Genomic DNA, 24,603 nt, shown 5'->3' on the forward strand with positions numbered 1-24,603 from the left:
CTTTGTTGTTGTGTGAGTGCTTTGCTTCTCTGATGAAGGGCTTAGCTCCAAGGCCCGGAGCCCTGACACTCCTAGAAAAGGTGGCTGGAAGATTCTTCACAGAATCAGATTTGAATAGAAGGAACGTCAAGCCACCAGTGCAACTTCCCCCTTGGGAAATGAGGAAACTGAGATCCCCAGAGGTTAAGTGACTTGTCTGAGGTCACACAAGTATGGAGGCATCTGGGAGATTTGAACCCAGGCCCTTTCAACTATACCATGGTGAGAGAGAGATAGGGTACTTGCTAAGGGCCAAGTAGTGGGTTCTGGAGGGGTTGAGATTGTGAGAGATTAAATAGTGAGGGGGCTTTTGATCCACCTACACTGAACACAAGGGGGGCTAACTTTCCAGTCTCCTATGCCATGGGATTGAAGAGCTGCTGCAGTGGTCCATGCATCTTACTGCAATTGCTTAATCCTTTTTGTCACCCCTTTAATGTTTCCCACATGGAGACAAGGAGGCTATCTTAGCATAACTGGGACTAAGTAAAATAGTAGAATTTAGAGCTAGAAGGGACCTTGGAGATAGCTTAGTTCATCCCCTATCATTTTGTAGGTGAAGAAACTGGTTCAGAGTGGAGGCTAAGGGACTTATCCAAGGTCATATGAGCTTCTCTGACACAGACAGGACTTTGAACCTGGGTCTTTTGACTCTAAATTCAAACATTCTTCCACTGTGCTACATGAATCCTTCCTTCCCCACTGCCCAACTTGATTCTCACCAGTTCATCCATTTCTTTATAATTACAAATTTGTGTTATTTTAAAACTAAAGTTACTTCTGATAAACATTTTTCTACTTTCCATCTTTTTGGGGAAGAGAATGAGAATTTCTCTTCAGAAGAGGCAGCTGGTCTCTTGGGAGCCACACTTCTCCACGGATGACATTTTAGAAAGCCAAGCTTGGACCACTGCTCAGACCACCAAAAAAAGGCCACTGGAGTACTGGACAATGACAAAGCTTTTATTAAGTGCTATGTGCAAATCATTGTTCTGAGTGCTGGGGAGGAGGAGGCTGGTCCAGCTCTTTGGAGCTCTCATTCTAATGGGGGAGAAAATACTTCAGTTGCAAGTCAGATGGAGAGGTCCTATAGTCCTTAGGGTACCCTTTTAATGTTTGGATAGGATATTCGTTTCTGCTATGGAACTATTGATAATGCCAAGTACTTTGGTGATGGGAAACTTTGTGTCCTGCATCTTCAGTAGCTGGGACAAAGTGCTTGCTGCAGTCTCTGCCAGATGGCATCTGGGTAGAAGGAAGTTGTTTACTCAGACATGGCCCTGGGGGGTTGGGCAGGAAGCAGGATTTGGACTGTTAGGGAGGTGCTACCCCTGCCAAGGCTTCTTTGGCTGACCTGCCTATTCATGGCAGTTGGTATGCAGTTGGTTTGTACAGAAGATGGACCCCTTCTCCATAGTGGTTCCTCCCCTGCAAAATGGCTGTGGGGTTGGGTGAGAAGCCGGCCAGTGTTTCTGGCAGCTACTGGTATTGCCAGGGCCTTTAGGTTCAGGGCTCTAGGCTCTGTCCTTGGGATGGGAGGGGAGATAGAGGTGGTGGTGGTGGTTGAACTTGCCTGGCACAAGCTGTCTCCTGAATCAGGGCATCTTTCAGATTCTAAGAGAGTGGCTTGTTTGACCACAGATTGGAGAAGAAAATGTCAAGGCCTCGTAGTGCAATCAAAGTAGGTGAAGGACTAACCTCCACCTCCAAAAAGTCCCTGGACGAATCCTTGCCTTAGGACATCCCAAGAAGTCATGCAAATGCTAAAGGAAGTATAAAAAGCAGCTTTGGTGGGAGCTGGATCAGTATTGAGCTATGAGCAAGCACACAGAAGTACTTGAATACTCTGGGTAGCTGAGGTGTCCTTGTGTTTGTCAGTCAAGTCCGACTCTCCATGACCCCATTTTAGGTTTTCTTGGCAAAGATCGTGGAGTGGTTTGCCATTTCTTTCTCCAGGTCATTTTGCAGATGCAGAACTGAGGCAAACAGGGTCAAATGACTTGTCTACAGTCACATAGCTAGTGCCTAAAGCTGGCTTTAAATGTACAGAGTTCTCTACTCCATGCCCAGCGCTTTGTCTACTGCAGCGCCACCTAGCTGCCCCACTTAGAACTGGAAGGGATCTTAACCTTTAGTCCCCCTACCTTAGTCGACAGATGAGGAAACTGAGGCCCAAGGGGATCAAGCGATTTGCCCAAAGTCACAAAGGCAGTATCGGTGGCAAAACCTGGATTCCCAAGTTATCCTTTCACTCCAATCCCAACCCTCCTTCCACTGCACCATCAAAAGTTGGCTTTCATCATCTTTTCCATGGGCAAAGTGAAGGAGCAGGTCTGGGAGATAAGAAGGAACCACCAAGTAGGAGAGAAATACCTTTGAAGTAGTCTTATTCTATGTAGGTGGCCATCTGTGCATGGCTGAATACCTGGCAAATAACACAAAATATGCCCCTGGGGAAAATGCTAGGGAACACTGAAGAGTAGACGTGGGGGTCCAAGAAAGCAAAATCAAATTATATATAGCTAGTAAATAATAAATAATAATAAAATTAGACTTTCCCTGGCCAAATTCCTACTTTGGAAAGTGATACTAATTCATCACATACTTATTGAGTATTATATGTGCAAGACACTTTTGGATAACAAGCTATACTAGTTGGATTCATTCCAAAAGCATTTAAGGTATTCTAGGGGCATGGTGGATAGAACCCTGGGCCTGGAGTTAGACCCGAATTCAAAAAATCAACTTCAGACACTAGATGTATGATCTTTGGGCAAGTCACTTAACCTGCCTGCCTCAGTTTCTTCATCTGTGAAATGGAGAAAATAATAGCATTTACCTCCCAGGGTTATTGTGGGGATCAAATAAAACTCTTAGCACAGTGCTTGGCACATGGTAAGCATATATAAACGTTAGCTATTGCTTATTATTGTCAGCATTATACAAAGAAAGTACCCTGACTTTGTGGTAGATATAGTCTAATGGGTATGATCAGGGAACACAAATTTTTATATAGTTTTTTTCAGTTGTGTCTAACTCTTTGTGACCCTATTTGGGGTTTTCTTGACAAAAATCCTGGAGTGTTTTGCCAGTTCCTTCTCCAGCTCATTTGACAGATGACACTGAGGCAAACAAGATTAAGTGTGTGTGTTCGTCCTGTTGCCGAAGAAGACCATGCCATCAGAGAAATGATGTCATGACTTGCACTTGACTTTGCGTTTTTGAGTGAGGGAGGGCTGTGCAGGTCACCAGCCTCACTTCTCCTCCAGAGCCATCTGAATCCAGTGACCAGATATTAATCAGGATGACTGGAGATGACCGAGGTTGAGGCAGTTGGGGTTAAGTCACTTGCTCAGGCTCACACAGCTGGTAAGTGTCTTAAGACAGGATTTAAACTCAGGTCTTCCTGACTCCAGGCCCAGTGCTATATCCACTGTGTCAGCTAGCTGCCATTATAATTTGTGGTAGGATAGAAATGCTGTTTGAATGGTGAAATGTGCATTGGAGAGAGGGCAAATGAAAGAGATTTCTGGAAGGGATCTAAGGAGGAAGTAGCACCAGGAGCATCTTGGAAGAGGCAACCCAAGTCTGGGCCTTGGAGAACTGACCATGGAAGAGAGGGCATTCCAAGTGAAGGAGGAGCATACACAAATGTTAAAATATATTTAATAAAACATTTAAACATATATTTTGTTGTTCAGTCTTTTCAGTTGTGTCTGACTCTTTGTGTTCCCATTTGGGGTTTTCTTGGCAAAAATACTGGAGGGGTTTGCCATTTCCTTCTCCAGTTCCTTTTACAGATGAGGAAACTGAGGCAAACAGGGTGAAGTGACTTGCCTAGGATTACCCAGCTAATAAGTGTTGGATTTGAACTCAGGAAGATTTTGACTTCAGACCTGGTACTCTATCCACTCTACCATCTAGCTATCCACCAAAACCAATTTTTATATACAATTATACACATATATATTACATAAAATTTTAATCCTATCTTTGCAGCCTTAGCTTATAGAATACAGGCTCTCTTTGAGGGACAAGAACTTTTTTTCTTTTGTGTCCCTAGCACTTGGCATAGTACCTTGTACACAGCTCTTTGCACACAGCAGGCATTTAATACATGCTTATGTAATTACATTGCATTGATATCATTCTGTGTAGCCTGTGCTTATTGTCTGATTTCTGTATACCTCATTTGTTTTCTCAGATGTGAGTTTTGTTCAGTCTTCCCTGTGTCTGGAATGCCTTCCATCCCCTGAATTCCCACTCATTCTTTAAAGCTGAAATCAGATGACTTCCTTTGTACCTCCAGGCAGTCATGACTTCCTGCTTTGGACCTTGGTGCCACTATATTATAGACTTACTTATACATATATAATATTGCATGATACAGCTGTATGATAAGATTAATAATGATAATAACTGACAAACCTGTAGGACATAACTGGAAGCTTGAAGTGGTTGAAGGACTTGGAAGGCAGGATCTAAATCTACTTCTTTTCTGCCTTCATATTCAGGGCTCTTTTCCTCTACACTGTACTACTCATTACCCTATTAAAATGTAAATTAGAGTTGGGATATACTTTCCTTATTTAAACTGTGTATCTCTCCTGTACTCTGTATCCATCGTTAATAAGCATGCTGATGACCATGGTGTGATGGTGACTGTGAGGTCTTGAGTGTTCTGCCAGTGGAGCTCAGGCACCAGCAGCTCTTACTCATCTGGAATAGCTTCCAGACTGACTCCTTGATAACTGAATGTCTGCTGGGAGAGGACCATCTTCCCCAAGTTTGGAGCATTACAGAGGCCAGTGGCAGACCAGTCAATCACTGAGGGGCTGGGCAGGCTCACCTATGAAATTGCGCATCCTTGATGTTCTCAGCAGGACAGTGACATGGATTTTGGGGTCACCCACAGGCCTCTTTCCCATGTGGATGCACTCACTCCTGGTCACCATGCTCTCACCGTTGGGAATTCTCATCATCCTGCAAAATCCAATCAATCTTGGTTCTCACGCCTCATCAGAACCCTTGAGACCTGTGACTGGAAGACCACAAACACTTAAACCTCCATTGAGGGAGGGGCACACTGGAGATGCACTTATTTTTGACTTGTCCATGAGGACCCTTGCTTTCCTTTTCCTTCCCCTTTGTTATCTTTGGTGCTTTCTCTTTCTCCATTAGAGCAAAAGCTCCTTGAGGCAGGGACTGCTTTGTGTGTACTTTACCTGTAGTGGTCAGCACAGTGCCTGGCACATAGTAGGCATTCTGTTTGGTTTTTAAAGGGTGTGTCTGTTCCCATTCTCATTCTGTACTCTTCCATCCTGTGCCTCTGTCCTTCATGCCTACAATGCCTTTTTACCTCCTCTTTGCTGAAACTGGAATGGTTAAATGACTGGCATGCCCAAACTCAGATCTACGTGACTGTATACCCAGCAATCCAGAGTATGACAAGTGGCTTCTCAAAGCATTATGCCCTAGAGGCAGAAAATGCCCACTCTCTCCAGTTCTTACCAAAAGTGACGCATGGGGTCCAACACAATCAAGGATTTGCTTATCCCAGCAGATAAGCTGGCACCAGGTAACTTGGCCAAAGAGCCCTCTGCCTTGGTCCAATTAAGTGCCAGGAAAAACCTGATCTCTTTTCTTCCCTATTCTGCAGAATGATTCATTCCCTCTCGCATTAGTCAGCATTCATTAGGGGTCTATGCTGTTCAGCCCTAGGCTAGGTCATATCCCCATGCAAAGAAGCCAGAGACATAGTGCCTGCCCTGTAGTAACTCTAAGCTCTGAGAAGACACAACTAGCACCCAGGAACCTATGAAGTAACTGGAGAAGGCCAAATAATGGCAGGGGTCATATGCATGATTAAGTGTTCGGCTTCACTGGCCTATATATACTTTGCTGTATTTCACAAGAGAGTGGATCTCCATTTGGACTGGCTCTCCCCACAAAGTGAGTGTCACAGACCATGGCCTCCAAAGGGGTGGGCAGAAGGGAGCTCATAAAGGACTAGACAGACTTGAAAACGAAAGGAAGGGCCTGTTTGCGCTTTCCTGATTCCTCTTAAAATGCTGGTGCCTTCCCCTATTGATTCTCTCCCATGTGTCCCATACAGGGATTGAGTTGTTTTCATGTTGTCATTGACTGGCACTTCTTGAAGCCTGGCCCAAATACATGCTTACTGACTGACTGTTAGGGGTGGGTACCATCCATTCAAGTGTTCCCAACCGGAAGGAGCCTAGTTTCTGGCTACCTCGCCCAACAAAGTATTCCAGTAAGTAGAACTGGTAAGTAGGGTCAGATGAAGGACAGCTGGGAAGGCCAGGTCATTAGCCCCTAAGGCCACCCCTCTAGATTAAGGTGAATCACCTGAAAGTTTCAGAGTAGCCTCAGGACAGGATGCTACTTCCATTTAACAGGTCAGTTCCACACTCAGAGATTTTAAATACCTACTGCATACCAGGAAAAGTACTAGCTGCAGGGAACACAATGGTAGAGATCAAATAAAAATATCTCTCCTTGGTCCCTTGAATGCCAAGGGAAGATCAACACCGGAAATCACTCCTCCTCTGTCCCCCTGCCCGTGGGGCCCTTCCAGGGGGATGAGAGTTCCTTCCAGAACCTCCATTTGTGGAAGGCACCTGGGACTGCACCCCTCAGGATTTAGCCATCTAGTCCTCACTCCTACCCCCTTTTCAGCTTCCTTTTAACAGAGGTAGGCTCCTTTAGGGCTAGGATTCTTTTTCCTTTTGGTATTCCCAAAGCTAAGCATAGGGCGGGGCAACACCCTAGGGAGAAGGGAAAGGAATAAACATTTATATAGTAATTATCCTCTCCACTACTGGGAGAGGTATTATCTACCTTTAAGAGAAGGGAAAACCAAGGTCACTTGCCCTGGTTGGAAAGGTTAGTGTCAGAGGTGAAATTTGAACTTAGGTCTTCCTGACTCCATGACCAAGGCACTTAGCTGCCTCTGCAGCTTAATAAACACTAGTTGACTGACTGGTCATATTAATCGGCTTTGTTATTCAGGAGAGGCCCCAAGGAGAGGAAAGGAGCACCCATCAAATTAAGGACAAAATTCTTTTTGAAAAATCAAGAAACTTTATTGCGTCTCAAAAACACAATGAACACTATGACAGCCTGCAAAATGGTGCCTTGTCCTGTCATGAACACCCTAAGTCTGAGAAGTCAGCAACTCATGGAGACAAAATAACGTGGCTCGACTTCAGTGTTCCCCCAAAAGTACAGACTCATCTTGGTCCAGGAATCAGTTTTAAGGCAGTTCCCTGCCCACTCTGAAGGAAACATGAAACAGAAACGGCAAAGTGGGACCAGACACCAGAAGAGCCTGGCTGTTAGCTCTGGTTGCCACCTTGGTGGGAGCCCTGGACCACACTGTCAAAGGCTCTGCAACTGACTGCTTTCATGACCTAGGACAAGCCTTCCCTTTTCTCATCAATTAAAAACAAGGATATTAGATTAGGTGGTCTCTGAGATCCCTTCCAACGCTAAATCTACGACCTTGTAGATACAGTCCATTAATGATCAACAAAGTTCGCTTTTAGATCGTCTTTCATCAAATAAACAAAATATACAAAAGTAATTTGGAAAACCCCAAACCTTGCCTCAAGTCTCTTCCCACTTCAATTCATATTTCAGTCTGGTGATTTTCCTAAACTCAGGTCCAATACCTGATGTCCTTCCAGCTCAGTCTTCCATGGCTCTCTACTACCACCAGCATCAAATATGCTCTGTTGGGGTTTTCAAGCCCACCAGCACAAGAGCCCTTTCCAGTCTGGTTACACTCAACTTCTCTCCACACAATCCACAACCCAATGGCTGTTCCTTCATGTAACTTTGTTTCCAGGTTTTGACCCTTTGCACTGGCTGTCTCCCTGGCTTCCTGTTTCACCTTTGCCTCCTGGCTTCCTTCAAGACTCAGCTCAACTGCCACCTTCTTCAGGTAGCTTTTCCTTGTACCCCCAGATACCTTCCCTTAGAAATTACTTTCCATTTATCCATTTATGTCTTGTAGGTTCAAAGTTATTTGCAGGTTTTCTCTCTCACCCATTAGAAAATGTCTGCCCCAGGGGGCCAGGAATCCCAGCTTTGGCCTTTTTTTTTGATACCCTCAGTTTAGATCAGTGCCAGATACAGTGTTAACTCTTAAGAAATGACTTGATGACTGACGGGTGAACCTTCAAAACCAGTATAAATGTCAGCTGTTGTTTGGAGTATTTAGCACTATAAAGCTCTTCTAAAAAGCTCAAATAAGTGATCAGTCCAGCTCCTATTCTCTTTTCTTTTGTCCCTTGGACTGATGGTTTGGGTTTTGTTTTGCTTTTGAAGCGCCACAAATAAGGATAGCAAAAGATCTGCCAACTGAACGAAGGCTCAACGGAGTTTAGTGAGGAAAAAAGAAGATTTAGAATTCAAACTCTCTGGGTTCTTACAGAGATTACTTTCTAGCGACCTTAGAATTTAAAAGGCTGTCCTGGGGAAGGGAATTGGGTTTCTTAAGCTTGGCTCTGAAAAGTTGGATGGGGGGCAGTCCAATCAAAGAGACAGATTTAGATTTGGAGTAAGGAAACGAGACCTAAACTAAGATTCCAGTTCGGGGGTGGGGGGGGGGTGGGGGGGTGGGATGGGCAGCTGAGGGAGTGCTCGAATCAACAAGGGCCCAGGGGCCACTGGCTGGAGGTGTGAGGGTGGAGACACAGTATTTGGACATTGTTCCCCTGCAGATTCTTATTGCTAGTGGTTCTGGCTGCCTACAAACATTAGCTCTTCTTGACCCAGTTCCTTACCTAAAATCAAGCACTTAGTAAGAATATCTACTCTATACCAGAGACTGTGCCACGCACTAGAGATACAGACAAAACCGAAATGGGCCTGCGCGGTGGCCCAACCCCGCCCCAGGAGATCACATTTTATCAAGGTCCATACAAGCCTCATTTTGTCAGGAGTCAGGAAGGAATGACCCGCCCTCAATGCTGGGAGTATGCAAGGAGGCTCACCAAGCAAATGGGTCAGGAATGGCACAGGACAGGCTGTTCTAGAAGTCTTGAGTTTTCTGTAAAGTTGGTCCACCTCTGGTCATTTCTTCTTCCTTACCATTTTTCCCCTCCCTCAGATACAGAGTACTTAAGCCTCGAAGACAGAGTGGGGGACCTTAAAAAACAATCGACATTTTATTTGGTGTGTCAGCTAGTAGCCCAAGGAATGGAGAGCTGGGCCTGCAGTTCGGAACATTTGATTTGAGTTCAAATCTGCCTTAAGTCACTTACTGAGATATGTGACCCCTAGGCAAGTTACTTCATCACTTTACCTCAGTTTCCTCATTTGCAAAATGGGCAGTAATAGCATCCAGGTCACAGGATTGTGAGAATCAAATATTGTTTTTAAAAAAGGTGCTTTGGAGAGTGCTTAGCACTGTAGTAGCTATGAATAGTTATTCCCTTCCCACGAAGCTCTTGTGTGTGTTCATCCTTCATTGCCAAAGAAGACCATGACATCAGAGAAATGATGACATGACTCGCACTTGACTTTGCTTTGAGTGAGGGAGGGCTGTGCAGGTCACCAGCCTCACTTCTCCTCCAGAGCCATCTGAATCCAGTGACCAGGTATTCATCAGGATGACTGAAGATGACCCAGGATGAGGCAATTGGGGTTAAGTGACTTGCCCAAGGTCACACAGCTAGTGAGTGTCAAGTGTCTGAGGTGAAATCTGAACTCAGGACGAACCCCTTATAGATATTGGGGAGAGGAGGAATTTGTCCAAGACTGGGGCAGAGCTTCCCTCCTTTACACATCTTGAACTCAGAGCTGAAAGCAGAGAAGAGCTAGAGCAGCCCGGGGGGCTGGGACTCGAACTCAAGTCCTTGGAAACATTACAGGAACCGAACAAAACACACTCAGCTAACTTCGAGAGTTACCAAACAAAACTTGGCGAGGTCCAGGGGATAAGTTGTTAGCAGCAGTTACTGAGCTCGGGAGTCTAGACCTCGGGAGTCTAGACCTCGGGAGAAGGGAGGGGGAGGGACTGACCCTGCCCATCCCCCAGAACCCCGGGGCCGCTCCTGGTTCCTACAAGCTCGGGGTCCGAGTGGGACCCCGATTTCAGAGAGACGGGGGCCCGATATGAGACCGGGACCACTTTCCTTTTTGGGGGGCTGCATCTTCCAGTCGCCCACAGCGCTGTCCGGTCTTTCTCTGACGCACTGACCCTTCTAGGGAACCTCCGGCCTCCAGGCTGTGTCTGCAGGTCGTTTTGAGGGGGCCGGAATGCCGAGGGCCAAGCAGCCCAGAGTGCGGCTAAGGGGGGCTCTTTGGGGGCTCTCCTGTAACAAAGGGGGGCGCCCCCCGGTTCGGAGGATGCCGAGAACAGGTTTTGTTCCCTTTAACGCCTGCCCTGCCAAGTGTCCCCCAGTGAGCAACTGACTGCAGGCGACCCTTTGAGCCCGAGGGTGCAGGTCTCTTAGGGCGCCTTAGGCACCCTCCCGGGGTGTGGCCCCGAGCTGCCCGCGGCCCCTTTAAGATGGGGGCGGGGCCCTGGAGAAAAGACAAAGCCCCCGGACGCGCGCGCCCCGCCCCCTCCCCTCCGGCGCACGGACCGCAGTGCCCGGATGTCGGTGTCGCCGTCGGTGACAGATGGCGCAGTGACCGTAAGGAGGGGATTCTCCGAGTTGACCCCTCCGCTGCGTCTCTTCTCCTCACTTAGCCCCCGGCCCCGCTGGTCACCCACTGCCTCCCACCCAAACTGGTCCCTTCCGTCCCCCCGAAAACCGAGAGCCGGCGGCTGGCGCTTACATAACTTGACCTTTCACCTCTTCACACTGCCCTCTATTGCGCCGCAGCCCAACTACCCGGCAGGAACCGAGGGTGGGCGGGGCCATCGGGGGCTGAGCGACGGCCTGCACGAGCCAATCACGAGCCAGCGCCGGCTGGCTCTCCGCCTATTGCGGCCGCCGCCAGAGGCGCCACGGGGGAGCAAGTTAGTGTGAGCGTCGGACGGGCGGGGGGAGGAGGGCAATCTCCCGCCATTTTTCAATAATTTCCTCCGGGGCTGCCGAAGAGTCGCGGCGAACGCTGGATTCCGGGGATTTGGGCCGTGCTCCGCGGGAGGCCGGCAGACCCAAAGGCAGCGCGGCGGCGGCGCTGGTGGCGGCGGCGTGGGGGAGAGCCCCTGGCCCCCCTCCCGAGGGTCCTTCCCGTCGCGGCCTCCGCGCCGCCGGGGCCAGAGCGAGGAGAGTTGGGGCTCCCGCCTCCCCCCACGCGGGAGGGAGGGAGGGAGGGAGAAGGAGCGAGCGCGCGCAGTAGAGCGCGCGAGAGCAGCCTGCGCCGGGCCCAGAGTTAGGCCCAGCGGCGCGTGCCGGCTGGGGCCCGCGGAGCAGCCGCCCCCTCCCCCGCGCTGCGCTCCTCGCTCTGCCCCCCGCCCCTCCGGGCCGGCCTCGGTCCCGCTCCGGCTCGGGCCCGGCCCGGCTCCCGCCGCCGCGATGGCGCCGCTGCTGGGCCGCAAGCCGTTCCCGCTGGTGAAGCCACTGCCCGGAGAGGAGCCGCTCTTCGTCATCCCACACACGCAGGAGGCCTTCCGGACCCGGGAGTATCCTTTGGGGCCGGGCCCGAGGGCGGCTGTCAGGCTGGCGGGAGCCCGGGGCAGGTCTGGCGGGGGCGCGGCCTCGCCGAGGGCCCGGGGAGGGGGCGGGCGGACCACGCGGCGGCCCCGCGGCCGCTTCCTCGCGCTGCTCCTGCCCGCCTCTGGCCATTGTTGTCCGGCCCCGTGGAGGCCTCGGGCCGGGGCGCCTTGGTGGCTGACACTTCCGCCTCGGCAGTCCCCGAACAAAAGGCGGGGGTCCCCGGGCGAGCGCCCCGCAGGAAGCGGCCCCGGTGTCCGGGGCGAGGGTGGCCTCCGAACAAAGGGAGCCGGGGCTGGAGGGCAAGGTTGGGGCGAAGTGACTGGGGGGCGGTCTGGGGACTAAACGGGCCCAAACGTGGAGGGAGTGTCAGGGCTGAGACGCTGCCTAACTTTCTCGGTCCCGGGCTGTCATCCGAAGTCGTGCGTCTTTTATCTTCCCTGTGTCTGTTCAGTGGAACCCAACGGACCCCCCAGCCCTCCCCCCCCCCCCACCTGTTAGCCTTTTAAATGCCCCGGGCCTCCGAGCACTGGGGGAAGTGGACGGACGGGGCCTTTAGAAGGGTCCGAGATTGTTGCTTTTCTCTCGAGACCGAGACCGCCCCACCCTCGCATCTAGCAAGCGGGCTGTTAGGTGGGAAAGGCTTCCGATGCATCGGGAGGCCGGGGCAGCCGAAGGTAACCTGGTTCTTTTTAACTTTGGGCGCTGGGCCACGTCAACCCTTGCCATCCTCACCTCACCCAGCCAGGACCCTTTACCATTGAGTAATCAGGGAAATGGTTGTGAAGCTTCAAATCTTAAGCGCCTGCTGCGTTCGAAGGGGATACAGACGCATGAAATGGCCTTGGCCCTAAGGACTCTTCTTATTTTGATATTGATGGTGAAACAGTTGAGAATAAAACAAGCTATATAATCTCCAAAAGAAGTATTTAATAGAAAATGTGCTAGAGGTTAAATTATCTTCTTGCTTAACATTATGTCTCATGCTGTTATTTTTAAGAAGCCTTTTGACATGACATGGTTTTTCATTGGCTTTTATTTTATAGATGAAAAATTGCTCTCTTGTGAATTGCTACAAATGGAAGCTCTTCAAGGGTTTTAAACAGTTGTACAGTATGACTGGTTGGCATAGCTGTATCTCTAAGGCCCTTAGTTGTGTCCCGGAAGTGAATAAGTCCCTTGGTTGGCTAACAGTTATTGCACATCTATTTCCACTTCCACATTCAGTTCAGTATTTAAAATTCTGATTTTGATATGATTTGCTACTTCAGTTTTATTTTTTAATTTCTTTGCCTTTTGATATATACCTCATAAGAAACGTTACAAAATATTTTTTTTAAAGCTCTTGGTATATTGCTGAAAGAGCTTTCATCTCCATTAAAACTCAAAAGATAGTTGTGAAAAATGCTCTTTTGTTATATAACTGATTTTATATGCCAGTAATGGTAATGTATATGAAACATAACTCAAATTAGTTGCCTAAGTTTGGGATTGGGAAGAATGGGCAGAATCAGCCCTGAAGTTGATTATGATGAATTGGGATTTAATAATACATTGAACATTGTCTGTAAGTTTAGTTTTTCAGGAAAGGCTGTAGTTAAAAAAAAACCTGCCAGGTGAATTTTTTGGATTTTTGTTTAATTTTTTTTTTTGCATAGTTTTAGCTGGTTTTTTTCTGTGCTAAGTAAGCATTCGAGTATAAAGCACTTATAGGAAGCACAAGTAGCAAGTGCTGTTTGAATGTTAATATGTAGTTGTTGTACTAGGCAAGAATGTGACCCAGGGTTTGTCTTGATGAAAGCTGGGCAGCTGTAGATGGAGTTAAGTTGCAGTTACAAGACAGAATTGCACTGGACAGATGGAATGCTGAGCTGTTATGCCTCCTGACTTTAATATTTTAATTTATTTTAAGTATAAGATTATGTGAGAGCAGAGTTAGTTTTTATGTAACCCTAAATGTGCTCCGATTCTAACCCTGAATGCCCTGAGTTAGTGAGAACACAGAAGAGTAAAAGACCAAATTGGAAATTCTTTTGTTTTTCTCGCCGTTAATAATGTAGCACTCTTTGTTTTTCCTGCCTTTTCTGGTGCTGTAGGAAATGTCAGTTTCAGCTTTTCTGACTGAGGATAAGGGACTGTACTTTTTCTCTTTCCTTTACCCACTCCCCTCTTTCCCATCAACTATTCTGAAAGAAGCCCAGAGTCACATTACAAGGCTAAGGAGAACAAAGGCCCCTAGGGCTGGATGGCAGGAAGACCGGTCTTGGCCATTCTCTGCATACAAGCACTTGAAAATCTTCCTGTATTTAAATGTGTCTCTCATTTGTTTTTATCAAAGGCTTGGGGCATTGCTATGAAATTTTGTCTGTTACTACCAGTGGAAGAATCACTGAAATATGGGAACTTCAAATTGTGGTGCTATGAGTGCTTTTGGGAAAGGTACATTTATTTTGGAAAACCTAAAATAGGTCTTGGAAGTAGCTATTTCAGTTTCCCCCAAATGGACATTTTTTCTTTCATTTTCATTTTCTTTCCAATTCCCATAACATTGTTGAAAGTGATACCTAAACTCAGAAGTCAGAAGTAACCTCTCTGTATTGAGACAGAATGTAGCAGAGGGTGGGTTGCTCAGTTCCAAACTTTTGGAATAATAATTGTTTTGATTATTTTTTATTTGACACTGATTTGACAGAGACCAAAGTACCAAATAGTGCTTGAATCAGCTGGCTTCCATAGTCCTCCTGGGCTCTCTTTCCAGGTTTGTTACTAGTTACTACCTTTCAGCCACACTGGCCTAATTACTATATGCCTTTGTGCTCAATGCCATCTCCTTTCTTTAGGTCTTTGCTCTGGCTACTCCTCACTCATCTCATTCTTGATTTCCTGGCTTTCTTTTAGACTCAGGAGCACCACTTCCAACAGAAAGAGCAAGCTCCCTAAGAGCACCAATTGTTTCTTTTTCTTTCTTTTTTTTCTTTACCAGGCACTCAATGAAGATGCTCATTATTTTGTCTCTTTGTGACCCCATGGGCCATAGCATACCAGGTCCTTCTGTCTCGTAACGTGCAGTTCTGTATAGCAGTTATTGGGCTAGGGTTAGTTCCATTCTGGTTATTTAGGGATGTTTCATGGGAAGACGTGATTGTTTTCTGACAATCTTCAGAAGATCGAAAGATCCTTTTTTAAACCAAAAAAATTCTTTACTAAGGGAGTCACTTGTGAATATGTAAATTTTAAAAATCGTTACATTTTTAGCCTTTTGAAATAATGGTTGTCTTGTGTTAAGAGGAAAACTTTGACAAAATGTACTTCAGAAAGGATCTCCTCATTCCATTGCTTCAGTATCTGAACCAGTCTGTACGCAGTCAGCCCATAATAGTCCTTGTGATTTTTTAGATTTCAGTCCCATTCCCTCAGAGACTTTTAATGTTCTGGACTTGAGAAAGCTAATTTTTTGTGTTTACCACTCCTCCCTCCTCCAGTTTTGTTGTTGAAATTGAGTTTATAATTAGAATTGCCCACCCTTATCCCCCTCTTGTTCTTATTCTGTTTCTAATGTTCATTATTTTCCCCTCAGCCTTTTCCAGGGAATGGATTGAAAGGATTTTTAGATTTCTTTAACGATCCTAAAAAAATAAAAGTTGGATTTTTACATTTTGGTTCTGACCTGTAATTTCGTTGGTGTAAGGAATTCTCAGTGAAGAAACTTCTACCAGCACAGATTAGTAAATGTTTCCTAAATTATGGCCCCTATAGATTTGGAGTGCTTGGGGCACTGAGTCATTAGGTCACTTATGAGTCAGAGATAGAACTGGAACCCAGCTCTTTCTTACTCTGAGACCTGTTCTGTAGACATCCATCATGCCATGGTGATTCTCATAGTAGGGATTATTCTTTGGTAATGGATTACCAGATAGCTTCCCTAGATAAAACTCAACCACCATTGTTCTGCCAGAAGGCAGGATCTTCCTTGTTTTCTTGGCACTTTCACTACCTGGAGAAACCTGATGTCATTTGGAGATTTCACTGTATGTAGTATTTGTTAAAAGATATTTTCTTGCTCCTTTTTTTTTGACTGCCACTTCTAAGTCTGGCCCTTCACCCTCTGACATACAATTTCTTCCAGCTTCTTTAAGTGTCAGGAATGGCATTTAAGTCTGCCTCTAGAAGATGCTATAAGGATTTTGATTTGTTATTGGATAACCTTTTATTTCCTATTAGTAAGGTAGTATTTCCTTTGATATCTTAGGGCAATTCAGTGGGGCTTTTTTTGAATAGCGGTAGATGGTAAACTCTACAAAGGCTTTTTTTTTCTCCTAAGTCTTAGTTTGATGCCTTTTTGTTTTCATGGGGGTTATTTCTAGAAATACTTCCTATACTCACAAAAAATGAACCCTTCCTTGTAACCAAGAAAAGTAGTTTAAAAACAAACCTGATATAGTAGTGTCTCACAGGTAAATACAGCCCTCTGCCCTGCAATTTCCCATGACAGTTTTAGAAATTCTTTCCAGAACTCCATACATATATTCTCCCCACACCTTGTATACCTGTTTATTGATTAATAATAATGAATAATAACATTATATTTGCACAAAAGCACTTTAAGTCTTTTCTCCTCATAACCCCATGAAGTAGGTAGTAGGAGCATTATTATTTTGAAGGAGCTGAGGCTGAATTGACTTGTCTGTGATCGAATAGCTAAGTAGTTGTTGGAGCCTCAGTCCAGCCTGGGTCTCCTCCAGTATGGAAGTGAGACTTGTGGCTCATAGTGCTTCTGTCTCTTTCTTTTTTTTTTTTCTAATTACCTTTTAGGTGATTTACTATTTTTCTGTCCCAACATTACAGGGTGGTAGGAAAATAAAAATGTAACTAATTATTCAGAAAGATCAGGGAATAAGTGGAAACTGTTGAGTCATCATAGTTTAGGATTCTCTTGATAGGTTTGTTTTGTCCATATTGTTCCTGGTTTCTCCTGATTATAACCCTGGATAATCAAATGAGCTGACGACTAAAGGAATATTTACATTCCAATAGTAGCACAGAGAGGTTTTCAGAGTTAAAGAATTAAAGGTGGTGTGGAACCATCAAACTGATCCGTTTTTTCTCCTGGAGCTTGTAAATAGTGGCTGCTAATGTGGTCTTGTGAATGTTATTTCATTGAAGACAGTAAAAAAAGGATGAGGAGTGGACATTATTATGAATTGGCTTTCTGAAGACTATTTAACTGCTCTATGAAGACAGCCACTCGCTTTTAAAACTTAGTTTCAAGAAAGATTGTGTGCATCCTTCCCAGGCAGAAGGCTGCCAGTGAAGTCACTGGATCACATTAACTCTCATCCGACTGCAGGTTTCCCATTTAAATTTATCTCACATTTCAAATAATCCCTTTTTCCTCTTTTAGTCAGTTCAGAGTAGAGATGAGACATCAGAGAGGTCCTAATTCCCTCAGTTTACTGTTGAGGAATTGAGGCCCAAGGAGATGAAATGATTGCCCCAAAGTCAGCCGAGTTAGGATTGATTACAGATACAGAACAGGAGGGTTCTCGGAGGCCTCTCTCATCTTACACAGAAGCACCCAAAGACATGAGGTAATAAATGGTGCTGGGATTCAGACTCTCCTTCCTTTTCCCCCTCCCCCTTCAGATCCAGCCTCTTCTCCACTGTACTGCTCCTTGACATAGGTTTGAAACCTCATTACTCTATTAGCATTAGAACCACAGCCTGATTTCTCCTAAGACCCTTCTGCTTGCCTCCTGGCTGACTCCTCTCCTTAAATGAGAGTTGCTCGGGCCATCCTCTTGTCTCCGTTCGATTCCTTCCCCCTCGTTTTCTCCCTTGAGGCGCAGGTTTGGCCTGCAGCCACACACTGGTCAGGCTGGCAAGCATCTTCCACATGCTGCTGGCCTTAGAGCTCTAATGGGTGGCTCTAGATCTGCTCCAGGGAAGGCATCTCCTGGTAGGGTAAGTGCTAGAGACAGTCTGTATCTTTCATTTTGGGTCTTGAGTGACTTCCACCTCGCAAGAGATAGATTTTTCTAGACCAGAACTGTCTGCATGAGGCAGCTCCTACCAATCCAGATAGACATTTGCTCTGCAACTTGGAGCTGCTTAGGGCATTAAAATGAAGCTCTTTGCTAGGAGCACCCAGTAAGTAAGTGCCAAGGTTAGGATTTGAAACAAGGTCTCCCTGAGACATACCAACCTGATGCTGTCTGTTCTTCCATGATTGGTTTAGTAAGATTAAAAAAATGCCCACCCTCAGAAGCTTATACTTTCTTTGCTTATGGATTAAGGCCTGTGTCATCTAATAGGGACTTTGTGCCTTTACTCATTTGAGGCCCTCATGCCCCTTTATTTTGATGCATTTGAGTGGATGCCCTAGACTCTATGAGTCTTGTAGTTATGGCAAGTATCATTGGGTTGGGGTATCTTTTCCTTTCTATCATTTGAATGTCATTTTCCTGAACCCTGGCCACCACAGAGAATATGAGGCCCGCCTGGAAAGATACAGTGAACGGATCTGGACGTGTAAGAGCACCGGGAGCAGCCAGCTGACACACAAGGAGGCCTGGGAGGAGGAGCAGGAAGTAGCCGAGCTGTAAGTAGCACTTGGAGGGTGTAGGGGTGGGGTTTAGCACTAATCTCACAAATGGTTTTGACATGTGAAAATTGGGGTGATTGTGGACCCTGGTGGGGCTTGGGCTGCTGCTACTGCTGGCTCTTCCAGGTGTGAGGTGAGCTAAATCTGCAGCTACTGGGTGGATAAGTCCAAGGGGGCCCTGCTTGGGGGAGGGGTGGTACTTAAATATGTCTAAGTACATTAAAGAGCAGGGCTTCTTCACCTTTTCTGAATCTTTAACTGTCCGGTGAAGCCTGTGGACTTAGAATAAGTCCTGAAGGTCTGTTGTCTATCTTCACAATCAAAGGAAATGTATGCCATACACTTCTTTTAGAGAAGAGTGAAAATAAAGATGTCCATTTTTCCCCCGAAGTTCACAGATTACCCTGTAATACATCTGTGGAGTCTGGGGAGGGTGGGGTATCCATTCACCCTATGTTAAGAACTCTTGGTTGGGAGTTAAGAAGGAATCTTGTGTCTTGGTATCCTTAAGTTTTAATAGTGCTTTATATCTTGGTATTGTGGGACAGCTGCAAGAATTGACCAGAGACCTGAATTTGAGCCATGTGCGTAACCTTGGGCAGGTTGACTTTTGGTCTGCATATAGGCCATGCTTTTTCTCCAAACTTGGCTTGTATTAAAACATTGGGGTCTCCTTGGTGTTGTTTTTTCAGAGAAATATGCCACCTCAAATGGGTCATTAGGACAGTGTCACTGTTGGTTAGCTGTTTTGTTCTTCAGAATGTTGCCTCGTGGAAACAGTGTTACATTGTTTACATTTTGGCTATGTTGTGTGTTAATATTTTAGGGATTAGCTTAGGAACTTAACCATTATTTGTAACATTTGTTTCTATAGGAAATACGTGACGAAATGGGAAAGTAGGAATATTCACTCCTCGCTTTTCAGGCTATGTGTGTAAATAGCCCTGTTCTGTCTTGATATAGCACAGGTCAGTCATTTATCGGTGCAGGGGTGTTCATAAGTCAGAAAGTTAGAACTTGGGAGAGTGCCTGAACTTAATTTTCTTTAAAAATTTCACTTTCAGGAGTGTGAGCTACATGTAAGGTAGTACAGTGTCTTCTGTGGCCTTCTGTTTCCTTATCTGTAGGGTAGGGGTGGTAATTTGGCATTATATAGGACTTTATGATAGTTTACAAAATACTTTTTACCTCCACACCTTTTTGTGAGGTGTAGTTAGTAAAAGTGAGGGAACAACTTAGGGAGGCCTTGACACATCTAGCTAGGAGGGTTTGAAGCAGGGGCCCTTGATGAATAGTTGGCATTTATTCCATTGTTCAGGAACCTGCTTCAGGACAAATAACTTCTTCAAAGAGGTCATTTTGTTGATATTTATCATAAAGTAAGGTGATAGGGAACATAATCATTAGGACAGAAACTGAAGCAGGACTGGGGTCATCATGTAGCTGTTCTGTCATTTTTTATCAATTATTCTTACATCATCTACGTTTCCTGACATTCCTCCTCATTCTCTTCTCAGAGCCATCCCCTTATGACAGAAGAAGGGGGAGAAAGTTCAGTAGAACTGATCAACAAATTGATAATGTCCCACAGCAGCATCCTGGCTGCCATTGTTTCCACACTCATATTTCCCCCAACTCTGCAAAGAAGGGAGGGATCAGGGCCTTGTTCAGTAGTCTTTGGGACAGACCTTGGTCATTACACTTGAACAGTATTCAGTTTTGGATTATTGTGGTGTTGTGTCCATTTCTCTTGTAGACATGGCTTACTATGTTTTCATGCCCTGCTTGTTTCACTTTATACTAGTTCATATAAATTTCTCTGTGCTTCTTAGCATTTATCATATAAAATAGCATGCAATATTTTCCTTTGTCTTGGAGGACAGTCTTACAGTTTCATCTTGGCTGCCTGGAGCAGGTACTGAGTGCCACTGTGTTTTGCCTGTGACCACACAGCCTGGGTACATCCCAGGCTTGAACCTCAGCCTCTGTACTTACTGTGCCACACTGACTGCAAGAAAATCACAGAGTGCCAAGAGAAGAATGTGCAGATTTTTGATTTCCCTCTTAAAATGAATTAGGTGAAATAGCCCATCAGGCACTTTCCAACTTGAAAATTCTACAATTGCCTTTTCAAAGAAGATATTTGGAACCTGAAGATAGAAGCAGGAGGAAGATAATTAAAGGGAAATTACATCCTCAGAGCGAAGGCATCTCAAACAATACCCTCTGGGGGCGAGGTGTTGGAAGGGAAATTGTTCCAACTGCAGTCTTTTATTTACTCCTCTTTTTTGGTCAGTGGGTAGATAGTCTGCAAGCTAAAATGAAGTCCCTTTTTCCCGGCTTAGTTCAGTGGTCTAGGGTTTCTAGAATGTTTCCTGACAGTAAAAGTTGAGTGTAACTGGGTTCTAGACTTGCCTTCATTGCAATGGATTAGTCCCTGATCTGAGCAGAGTCTCATCATCTTTGAAGTGGGAGATAAAAGAGATTGTTGGATCAAATGAAATTACAGCTCTGATTATATTATATTTGTATATGGTGGTACTGTCCCTGAAAGAATATTTCTCTCAATCTTTTGACTTAGTTTTTATGGTCTTTGCTGGACAAAAACTTTTTTTTGAGGGGTGGAAGGAGGAACATCTAATATAGAAATTGTTTTTTTCCCATGTTCAAATGGAAAAACTATTGAGTTAGGACAGTAAGGTGTGATTTTTTTTTTTCTTTATGGAAATTATATTACTTTCCTCAAAATATTATGCTTATACATATTCTTGTCCAGTGTGGAAGTAAAGAGCACCATTTGTTTTCAGGCTTTCCTTGGACCTAAGGGGAGTTGCATTGACCTACTACTCAGTTGACTGGCATTTGTAATGAATGATAAGGTTGTACATTTTTTTGGTCAATAGTTCCAGCTTTACCATGAGGTGATGTTTTGTTTAACTTTTCGATATATGTTTTTTGATTTTTATATTTAGTTTGTCTGGGTTCAGATTATCATTTGAATGACAGTGAACATTATTACTTCTTTATGATAGAAGTGTGCTCTCAAAATGTCTGGTTAAAATTTCAAAGTATGCCCTCATATTAGAGTGGGTTAGAAGGGGACCTTTCAGCAACTAAATATTTCTTTTGGATTATAGATGATTCGAGTAGAGAGTTGGAAGGAACTTAATAGATTACTTATTTATAGATAACTTATTTCACTTCCTTTCATCAGAGGAGCTTATGACTTGGCTAAGGTTATGTAGGTCTGTGGTACTAAGTGGTAGATAGGGGATTCAGACCAGTGCTTCTGCCTCTAAATGTGGTCATCTTCCTCCTGTTACCTGGAGAAACAGAGCCACCAGCACAGCTAGATGCTTTGGATTTCCTCTGGTTTCTGTGCCAAAACACAGCTGAAGACAGTTTCCAAATTATTGGGCTGCCTTATTGACTGTTGCAAGAGGTATTGACAGTTTTCTTACGTGTGATTATTACTATCTTAATGGCTGGAATGAGATTAGTTAATATTTTTGTAAACATAGATATCTAATTTAAGGAGTAAAAACTGAGCCACGTTGAAAGATGCCACAAGAAAGATATTTCTGTGGAATATATGTAAAATATATAATATTTAAAATATGTAATTAAGGAACAAAAACCAGCTTTGAGTGATTTGGGTTTTTCTCCCAAACAGCTTTTCCATGTTTTTCTGAGCTTTAATATTTCTAAATATGCCAAATATTACAGTTTTAGGAGTAAAATGACTTCATTCTAACATTGTATATGTTTTATAATTTTTCCTCTGCTTTCCTTGTATTAGAGATTTTATTCAGTGGCCTCAGTTTCTTGAAGTTTATATCTGTATCGCAGAATATCAATCAAATGCATCTCAGAGACCCACTATCCCAGGCAGCTGGAATACAAATCCCTTCTCCCACATCCCCAATTTTGAAGGTTGGAAGGAGGGCTGGGGGGGGGGGGGGGGGGGCAGTGGGAACCTGGGAATTTTCCACTCTTGGATAGGATCTTTTATTTGGAACTGGAGGGTCCTGGAGGGAATGTGTGTAGTCCAGCCCCTCATTTTACAGGGGAGGAAACTGTGGTCCAGAAGACAGGAAGAAAGTGTTTGGCCAGTTGTCCAGTAGATAGTGAGGCTTTAAGTGCTGGAGCCAGGATCAAGAGCACAGTTTGCTCTTAGGTTCTTCTTGCTCATTACTGCTTCTGCTCCCTGGGGCCATAGAGAATGAGTCCTTCCACATGATAGCCTTACAGATTTCAAGGTTAGTTATCCTGGTTTCCCATGAGCCTAGTCTAGACTTCATCATAGAGAGACAGCACTAGTCCTTTCAACTGCTGCTCATCATGATGGAATCGCTATTTTCCGCTCTTCTGCCTTCATGGACATTGTCCAGTTATCAATAGCCTTCCTAAAAATATAACATTCAGGAGAACCGTAAGTGAAATGTATTCTGACCAGGACAATGGAACTGTTACTGGTGTTGTGCCTCTTTTAATGTAGTCCAAAAGATGGTATTAACTTTATTTGCTACCTTGTTAAACTTAATATATTGAGCTTAAAGTTCATTAAAACTCTTAAGACCTTTTTTTAAACTAAGTTTTTATTGCTATATTCTATTCATCTTAATTATCCCTAATTTTCTTCTCCCTCCCTGATAGCCATCTCATATAAGAAATAGTATTTTTTAAGAGGGAGAAAAATTGGCACAACTGTTCATGTAGAGAATCCAAAAACATGGTGGCGTGTGTGACATCTGTGGACCCTCCCATCTCCAAGAAGAGAAGAGTTGAAGCTATCTTCTCATCTCTTCATTTGAGTCCTGTTTGATGTTTATATATTTACCTTTGGTTTTTCGCTGTGTGATTCTTCCCGTTTACATTATTGTAGTCATATAGAGCTTTCCATACTTCTCTCTTAATCACATGAATCATTTCTTATAACAGTAATTTTCCATTACATTCACATGCCACAGTTTGTTGTTCCATTTCTCAAGTTGGTGGCCATCTACTTTGTTTCTAATTCTTTGCCATTGCTAAAATTGCTGCTTTAAAATTTTTGATGTATGTTGGACTTTTCTTTGATAGTTCTTTTGGTTTGAGACTAGCAGTCTTAGTATGAACATTTCAACTGGTGCTTATCATGATGGAATCGCTATTTTCTGCTCTTCTGCCTTCATGGACATTGTCCAGTTATCAATAGCCTTCCTAAAAATATAACATTCAGAAGAGCCATAAGTGAAATAAATCACTTAATGTGACTCCAAATCACTTTCTAGAATGATTGGACCAATTCAAGGTCCCACCAAGAGTGTTGGTATATCCTTCTTTCTAGAGTCCTTCCTATACTCACTCCTGTCATTTGGCCTCATTGATCATTTTCCAAACATGGCATTGTTTTTATTGGCATAAGTTGTTTGAAGCAGTTATTGATAGAAGTTTTTCTTCTGAGAAATGTGTCCCTTGATCACTTATTCATTGGGAAATGTCTTTTCTTGCTCTTACCTTTGTTAGTTCAATGTCTCTTAGTGGAAATATTTGCAAAGATATTCTCAACTGCTTCCATTTTTATCCTAGTTGTATTGTTTTTTTTTTTTAATGCAAAAGCTTTTTGATTTCGTGTGATCAAGATCATTTGTTTTAATTTTTTGGTGATTGTGTTTCAGTGAAAGAGCTCCTTCCTTCCCTCACCCCCATCCCTCCCTTCCCCTGAAAGGTACCTGATTCGATTTATGGTGAGATCTTTTCTCTTCAGGTCATGTGTGCATTTTAAGCTTTTTGCTGCATATCATGTAAGATGGTGGTCTGATTAAACCTATTTCTAATGTTCTGCTCTTCAGTTTTCCCAGAAGTTCTCGTCAAATAAGAACTTCTCTATCATTTGAATATATCTTAATTATGGTATTCTCCTCTGTTATTTATTGTTTCTTTTGAATAAGGAAGGAATTCTCTTAATTATCATCATCTTGCCATGTCTTAAGTTGTACCTATGAGATCAAATTTGCTACCTTATGCTTTGTTACTTGTTAGCTAATCATGCTCTAAAAGCCTGTAGACAATTGAAACTGGAGCTTTTTTTAACTGATGTGTTTTTCGATTTTGCTTCCTACTTTGGTGAAATATATACACACTTTTCTTCTTTCACAATCTTTTTTAGTTTTAAAGTCCCCTTGATTAGATTTGCCAGACAAAATCTTTCCATCTCATGTCATATTTACTGCTTCCCTGGGCAGGTAACTGTCACTCTTGTATTTTATTCTACAACCCCCAAATTCAAATCCTGTTCTTAGATACTTTTTTTTTAAACTAATAGTTCACTTCCAAAATGTTTTA

The 24,603-nt window shown here is 44.3% G+C and overlaps 1 protein-coding gene across 2 annotated transcripts in view; it reads left to right on the forward strand.

Annotated features, from left to right (window-relative positions):
- The first annotated feature begins 11,054 nt into the window (after window positions 1–11,054).
- BAZ1B (bromodomain adjacent to zinc finger domain 1B) overlaps window positions 11,055–24,603 on the forward strand; it is a 63,288-nt gene continuing 49,739 nt past the window's right edge. Inside the window, exons 1-2 of one of the 2 annotated variants that reach the window (XM_072640223.1) lie at window positions 11,055–11,644; window positions 18,157–18,273. In XM_072640223.1, the coding sequence (XP_072496324.1) occupies window positions 11,538–11,644; window positions 18,157–18,273 (224 nt within the window). In that variant the 5' untranslated portion in view covers window positions 11,055–11,537. The remainder of the gene's footprint in view (window positions 11,645–18,156; window positions 18,274–24,603) is intronic. The other variant, XM_072640222.1, reaches the window with a different exon arrangement.

Source organism: Notamacropus eugenii, chromosome 2 (genome assembly GCF_028372415.1).
Source record: "Notamacropus eugenii isolate mMacEug1 chromosome 2, mMacEug1.pri_v2, whole genome shotgun sequence".
NCBI classification, from domain to species: Eukaryota; Metazoa; Chordata; class Mammalia; order Diprotodontia; family Macropodidae; genus Notamacropus; species Notamacropus eugenii.